The following is an 8,009-nucleotide window of genomic DNA, read 5'->3' as shown; positions in this document are numbered from 1 at the left end:
GTGGCTTAACCCACTGAGCCACCCAGGCGCCCAGTTGATTATTTCTAGTATGTTATTTTATCTTTAAAATTTTTTCTATTATGTTATTTTAAACAGAATTTTGTCATGAAGTTCAATAATAGAAGGATTTTTCTTGAGGAATTAGTTATTTAAAAAATCTTTTTTTTTTTTTTTAAGATTTTATTTATTTGACAGAGCGAGATCACAAGTAGGCAGAGAGGCAGGCAGAGAGAAAGAGAGAGGAGGAAGCAGGCTCCCCGCTAAGCAGAGAGCCCGATGTGGGACTCGATCCCAGGACCCTGAGATCATGACCTGAGCCGAAGGCAGCGGCTTAACCCACTGAGCCACCCAGGCGCCCCTTAAAAAATCTTTTAAACTCGATTAACAGCTTTATATTCTGAACAGTATTCTGAACAGTATTTTCAGCTTATCTGTTAGCTAACTATATTTTTAAGTGTTCTCAGCTGAAGGCTCTTGTGACTATTTTAGAAGATAACTATTTAATTATAATGCATATCAACTAATAGAATACTTGGCTAAGATTATATGATGGGATGCATAAAAAGGCTAAGGGTTTTGCAAAGTAGTACTTGACTCCTCTATGCTATTGGGAAGATCTGAAAACTTACTTTAGCAGAAAGAAGCCATTGAGTTCTTCTGAAGTCAGTTTATGTCATTTACATTGAGGAAATTATGAAATGCTTATTTAGATCAACTTTGCCTTACAACTGGGGTTTTTCACTGAGTATAAACATTTGGATTTGAGATAACATAAATCCAAGGGTCTTGAAAAAGAAAGATAACAGGGGCACCTGAGTGGCTCAGTGGGTTAATCCTGTGCCTTCAGCTCAGGTCCTGATCCCAGGGTCCTGGGATGGAGCCCCACATCACGCTCTCTGCTCAGCAGGGAGCCTGCTTCCCCCTCTCTCTCTGCCTGCCTACTTGTGATCTCTCTCTCTCTCTCTATCAAATAAATTAAAAAGTCTTAAAAAAATAACAAATTCTCAATCACTGCATCATTAGTACTTTATATGTAAATAGGAGTTGGTAAAACACATTTAAATAACAAAATATGTAACCTTTGCTACCTACCAAGAAATTCAGCGATGGTATCAATAACACTGAGAGGAGTTGAGATTAAAATGCTGACAGCCAAGAGAGGTGATTGGTATTGACCACCATTGTTAAAGACTACTATTATTATTACTGAAACTATAATTTGAAACATGTGGATTTGATCCTTTGCACACAAAAAAGTTCACAAAAATGTCTTCTCATAGCTTTTAGTACTTGGTGGATCATGTGTTAGGCTGTTACAAAATCCATATGAACTTTTATGCATACAAATGTCAGATCAAGTACAGGTTTCATATGTATTATTTCAAACATCCATCAATAAAAATAAAAGAGGCCAACAAACTAAATATAATAAAAAATGAAATATTTATTCTTTTGGCTCAATAATGACGTAGCTCACCATTCTTTTTAGTAATAGCAATTCCCTGCATGCAGTTCATTAGTACACTACAAGTAAATAGTTTTGTAAAAGGTTAACATTAAACTTTTGGTTTGTGCAAAAAACAAAAATTTATATCATGTTAGGTAATTGCACAACTTTGCCACTTTGTTCATGGTTAAAAAGGACCGAGCCCATGTTATTTCTCTAATAGCTCGAATGTAGCAAGAATTAAAAAAATAAGACTAGTCTGCATAAGCAAATACTACAAAAGTTTGAGTAAAAAAAAAATTCCATGAATAATGGGTAATATTGAGGCAACTATAGTTGGTAAAAAATGATCTAAGTTTGAATATTGACCAATGTATCTCCTATTGGAATGGTAGAAAATATATTATAACAAAGAAATCCACAAAACCCATTGTCTAACTTTTATTTTAGGAAATTATCCATTGAAAAGTCTTATGGATTCAAAAGTTTGGAGTTGTGATTAAAAATAAAAAGCAAAAGCATAAAGTAAAATAAAATTGCCATGTCATCAACCTGAAAATAATTTTCTTATGTACAAAATGCAACAAATAAAATTGATCATATTTTTACATTATTTATATTTAAACAAATTTTGGACATATTTTTAGCAAAATATGAAGTATAAGTTTTGACAATAGGCAGTATGTAGTGTGTTTCTTTGAAATATAGAGAGACATCATATGACACTCAAGTTGAATTAAAAATGTGAAAGTAAAGGTACTTTTAAGTAACTGCAAGCTATTCTGCTTGACATACTGGATAGAGCTCTTTGAATTCACTCTATCGACTGTGACTTCTTCTAACCAAGGCTTGTGAAGAATGGGTTGAGTAAAATAGAGCAGCATAGGCAATATTGACATGCATTAGTGATAGTCTTCAAACTATTTATGTTTAATGAATGGTACAGGATACATCCCTGTTGGAAACTTGCAAAAGACACATAACAGTGTGGTACATATTTGATTTAATAGATATTGTTTAGCAGAAAAAAATATATATATACACATATATGTGTGTGTATATATATATATATATATATATTGAATATATATGTGTATATATACACATATATATTCAATTCCTGCCCAAACATGCACCACAGGATAAAATAACTATTTACATAACAGGGGGTGTTGAATTGACATAAAATGTCAGCTTTGCTGAGAGTAGAAGATGGCAAAGCAAAACTGCAGCAGAAAGTGGGACAACTATTCTAAAGTGACACTTTAGATACACTTTTTCTAGATTTTTTTCATTTTGTTTTTGGAAAGCATTTAACCAAATTAAATATAGAGCTCTGGAACTTAGAATAAAATTTGCACTTGCTGAAACAATATTTGCATAAAAATAATCCTTTAAAAATTAGAGGTGACTTTACAGGCACATAACTGTTCAGATATAAACAAATGTAACAGACTAAAACACTTCTGAAATTAAAGCCATCTAGAAAATGGAAGTACCTGAAATTATTGACATTAGAATATTTTTTTCTTGTTTTGAGCATGAACTTTATCTCTCAAAACATTTTTGCTAATTATTTGAGAGACTTATGGAGTAGGAACACAGGGCTCTTATACGCTTTTTTCTCAACTTAAACATCATTTACAAAAATAGTGACATAGTATTATGAATAAACTATGAATTAGGGAGCAAGGGAATCCACTAGAACAAATTTTGTAAAAATATGGCAGATATGGAAGTTAAAAATAGAGTGGATGCAAGTACTGTACTAAATGTGTTTGGTGTAGTTACAATGATCACTTTGCACAATTATCCCTACAGTCTAGATAGCCATTGAGTTTCTCTTCAGCAGTGTCAGCTGGTAATGAAAACAGCAACCTCTTGTCAATCTTGTTGATACCCTGACTCACAGCGTTGTAGTGATGGAGAGGTCACTGTCTTATTATAGGCACTGACCATATGTATTTATTAAAACAGTCAGTTTGGCATACACCTCCTCTGGGAGTCCAGTTGACACATAGACTTTACCATCATAGGCTGTAAACAATTGATCACAAAGATAATTCTTTGTTTCTTTTTTACTTTTGATTTTCCCTGCCCTCTTTCCCTTTGCTTTCTTTTTCAGGTTTGTCTTTCTCAAACTTTTCTTTGTCTGGCTTTGTTACACTGTCGTAGGAAGGAGGAGATGTGGTAGAGGAACTTCCATCTGTTTTTTCTGGGGTGGAGTTTCCATTTAATTTGTCAATAATCATGTCTTCTTTGATAGGTAAGTCAATCCTTCCTTTAATTGCTTCTTTGTTATATTCACTTGATACCTTTTTTAACCTTTGTCTTAAAAGATAACATCTGAAATTACGCTGAATAATAGCAGCGGACACCTCCTCTTGTTTGCGTTTCAAAGTGGTTGTAATGGGCTCATAGGAGACTTTGGAGGGGTTTGATGCCATGAACCGGTCTTCCATCTGTATTCGAAGGGCATCCATCTCTCCACTCTCACCCAAAACACGCTTTGTAAAGGCAAATAAAATATCAAGGCAATGGATCCGGTCCCCACTGACCATGGGCAAGTCCATGGCAATGAGCTGGACTTTGTTTGGTTTTGCTATGAGAAGAGGAGGATCCAGGGCAGCTGCAAAATCAGAGAGCTTGCAGAACTCTATAAACTGGGTGGCATCAGGATCAAACTTCTCCCAGACCTCATAGAACATCTCGAAGTCATCCTCACTCAGGGGCTCTGCACTTTCTTCCGTAGCAACACTGAAGTTCTCCAGGATGACAGCGATGTACATGTTCACCACAACCAGAAATGATATGATGATGTAACTCACAAAAAAGAAAATCCCCACTGAGGGGTTCCCACAGTCTCCCTTAACTGAGCTTCCAGGGTGAATTGTGTCAGGATCACAGTCAGGGGGTGCACTGTTGAGAATAGGTGCTAGCAGTCCATCCCAGCCAGCAGAGGTGGTAATTTGGAACAGGCAGATCATGCTGTTGCCAAAGGTCTCAAAGTTGAACATGTCATCAATTCCAGCTTCCTTTTTAACGTAGGCAAAGTTGGACATTCCAAAGATGGCGTAGATGAACATGACCAGGAAGAGCAGGAGGCCGATGTTAAACAAGGCAGGAAGGGACATCATCAGAGCAAAGAGCAGCGTGCGGATCCCCTTGGCCCCTTTGATCAGACGCAAGATTCGACCAATCCTGGCGAGCCGGATCACTCGGAACAGGGTAGGGGACACAAAGTATTTTTCTATCAGCTCAGCCAGAAACATGCCTGTGGAAAAATATAGAAAACAGCTAAACAGTGAGTATTTTATGTTTATATGAATGCTTTGTCTTTGCAAGGTTTATGAAAACAGCAGGATTGTTATGAGTATAAATTTTTACTAAATATTTGGGTCCACTCCCTAGTATTAGTAATTGGATTACAGAATTTTATTAAATGATTCTATAATGTTAAAAACCAATATAGATTTTTAGAAAATCCAACAATTAAATAATCTGAGAATGTCATGGCATTTTAAGATTATATACACTTGGTTACTATGAGGAGTTATTCGCACACATGAAATGTGCTGATTACAAACAAAGATTATTTCTGAAATCTCTAAATATATTTTCTGTTTTGAATACCGACATTCTTCAGTTAGAGGAAAAGGAAAGTATAAACTTTAGAATTATACATATTAACATTCTCAGATCTAATGTCTGTGTTTTACAGCTGTCAGGCTTTGGAGAAATTTACCTACAATGGTACCTCTCTATAATTAAACTATTCTTACCTACAATGGAGAGAATCACCACCACAAAATCAAAAATGTTCCAACCTATGGTGAAGTAGTAGTATCTGAGAGAGACGAGCTTTAGCACAAATTCTCCAGTGAACAAGATAATGAACACAAGGTTGATCCGGGACAAAACTAGAGTCATATATTTGCTCTGGTCATCAGTTTCCACCATCATGGTGACCATGTTGAGGCAGATGAGGATCATGATGCTGATATCAAAGACTTGTCTGGTTACAAAATCAAAGACCATTCCTTGGAATTTGTTCTAGGAAGAGAGAGAGCAGAGAGAAGCTTAATAAATAATGATCCAGTGAAATTGCAAGTGAAGTCCTTCCATATGTGGCCACGAGATATACACCCTTCTCACATTAGTCCAGACAATTCTTTGTGCTCCATTTCTCTTCACATTAAAATATGAGGAGGAAATGAAAAAAGTCATAGGATAAGAACAAAACATATTTGGTATATTTAAGTTCCACGGAAAGACAAAACTCAGTAAGACATAAATTGATGACAATTGGCTGTTAATATGCATGGGCTTTGCTTGATTAAAAAAAAACTATGATAATTTTCATAAAAAATTATGGAAACAAAGAAGATTTACAAAGTAGTTTGATATGGACAGACTTTTAGATGGATGAATACCCTAACTCATTTGTCAATACTTTAGGAATTTTGGTTTATATATTATTTCCATCTTTCCCTCCTTCAAAATATATAAGTCACTGTCTATTTTATTCTAACTTCTAACTATGTGTGTCTGTGTGTTTGTTATTTATTTGTCTTTCTTTAAGATCTGTTCTTTATCTATGCTTCAACAAAACTGCATGACACTTTTTCTTTATTTTGTTAGCAATCATCTCAGGAGTCACATACTTTCAAAGATTACTGTACTCTTATGGTCATTGAATATAGTTCTGTTAGGAAGATAAATTTTCAATAATTTAGAACAAAAATATCAAATGAAATTTCACAGCTTACTAAAAATCAATTTCATGAATTGACCAAGTTTCCTTCTTTTAAATATATTTAAATGACCTTCAGTAAAGCAGATTTATGCCCTTTTGTGTATCCTGCTCTACCTCCCCGCTTTGTCGCTTCTAACCTCAACTCCAAATTAGAAATATGGTAAAAAGTCAAGTCACTGATGGGCTTCATGAGGGCTTGCCAAGTCCCAGTTCTGGCAATTACAGGCTTTATGACGTGGGGTACGATTTTTGGGGGGGCTCAGTTTCCTTATTCCTTACCCATCTAAGAGATAAGTTATAGTGCAAACAGCTCTATGACCATAATCCATCATTATTATGTCTTTTCATATATTATGAAGCTCTAGAGGTATGCATTCTGATTAAGTCTTTTTCTTTTTTGTGTATTTGGTGAAACAAACTATATTGACAATGCCCTTTTCCTTCCTAAGAAGGTTAAGAGTATTTTCTAGTCATATGAGTGGAGAGAACAAATAGTATAGAGGGAAGTGCTGGAGTAGGATGGGAGTTTTCCAGACTCCATTTATTTAAATGGCAACACAGTGACATGTAGCAAGATTGGGTACGTTCTGGGAAGCAGTAGGTGGCAGCAGGAATATGGAGGCTGCTTTGGAAATAGTTATTGAGAACCTCAAGTTGGACTTGTTTCAACTGACAAACTGTAAAGAACATTACCTCCTTTTTAAGAATTTAGTAATTCTTATTGAGTGTGGCAGTTGTGAATGGTGTTAAACAATATGAACTTCACTATTAGGGCCTATGATATATTGGTGATGTCACTCAGTATGTTCTCATCCAAAGCACTCCCAACTTCATCATATGGAAGTTAGGCTTTAGAATACTAAAAGTCAGATGAGTAATTCTTACTGCTGGCCGAGGTATGGGCTTCTGAGGTTTCTTGGATCCAAGTTTCTTCATTGCATTGTAGTATTTTTTCTGTTCCTCTGTCATAAAGATGTCTTGACCTCCAAAGTAAAGATATGGTATAAAACTGGTTACAATCTCAATGTGTATTACAAGAGCACCAGTACAAAAATATTTCTGAGTCTTTTAGTCTTTTCTCAATTTTTAAATGGAAGTTTTCCCATTTCATATGCACACGTGCGCGCGCACACACACACACACACATATTCTGCTTTTCTCATTTATGTAAAATTTGGAGTACTTTACTATTATAGAAAACCTATAATCACATAAATCTCTGATTAGTACAGGATTGTAATTTGATTATATTATATTTAGAAGGAAGCTCAGAGATCTCAAATATATTTTTGTGAAAGAAAAAGTGTTTTCTTAGTCCATTTCACTTTTGGCAGTTTTCTTTCTTTATTCAATAATTTTAAGTACCTCCTGTGTGCTAGAAAATGTAACTGTTATCAGAATTAAATAGATAATATGAGATACAATATCTTGTTGTCGTATGGAATAGGAAAATGAAGACAGGTGGAAAATGCATAAGGATATATAAAAAAGTATTGCAGAGACCAAAATAAACCCTGAAGACTCAGAAACAGTCTTTATAAGCTAGGCTTTAACAGATGATTAGAGGTATGCTAGGCAGAGCATTCCAGGTAAAGAAAATACCCTGTGTAAAGTCATAGAGGTATAAAAGCATGGCTTGCTCAGAAAGGGAAAAAAAAAATCCATGTGGTTATGTGTGTAACGTATGATAGTGGTGACGGCAGGTATTGACTGAGAAGCAGGGAAGGAGATATAGAAATGTGTGGGAGAAAATGAGGCTAGAAAACTGGGTGGAAATAATTCCCAAAATTCTCTGTAAGCAAGGGT

At 35.2% G+C, this 8,009-nt stretch overlaps 1 protein-coding gene across 4 annotated transcripts in view; it reads right to left on the bottom strand.

The window, feature by feature from the left end:
- Positions 1-1,424: 1,424 nt before the first annotated feature.
- The window catches only part of SCN3A (sodium voltage-gated channel alpha subunit 3), a 108,633-nt gene continuing 102,048 nt past the window's right edge, over positions 1,425-8,009 (bottom strand). For all 4 annotated transcript variants that reach the window (XM_004743978.3, XM_004743977.3, XM_004743979.3 and 1 more), the window contains exons 26-28: positions 7,089-7,193; positions 5,230-5,500; positions 1,425-4,721 (exon numbers count right to left, since the gene is read on the bottom strand). In XM_004743978.3, the coding sequence (XP_004744035.1) occupies positions 3,526-4,721; positions 5,230-5,500; positions 7,089-7,193 (1,572 nt within the window). In that variant the 3' untranslated portion in view covers positions 1,425-3,525. The remainder of the gene's footprint in view (positions 4,722-5,229; positions 5,501-7,088; positions 7,194-8,009) is intronic.

This window comes from Mustela putorius, unplaced genomic scaffold (assembly GCF_011764305.1).
Source record: "Mustela putorius furo isolate JIRA1106 unplaced genomic scaffold, ASM1176430v1.1 tig00003869_pilon_pilon_pilon, whole genome shotgun sequence".
In the NCBI taxonomy this organism is placed as follows: domain Eukaryota; kingdom Metazoa; phylum Chordata; class Mammalia; order Carnivora; family Mustelidae; genus Mustela; species Mustela putorius.
This window is presented reverse-complemented; position numbering and strand designations above follow the sequence as displayed.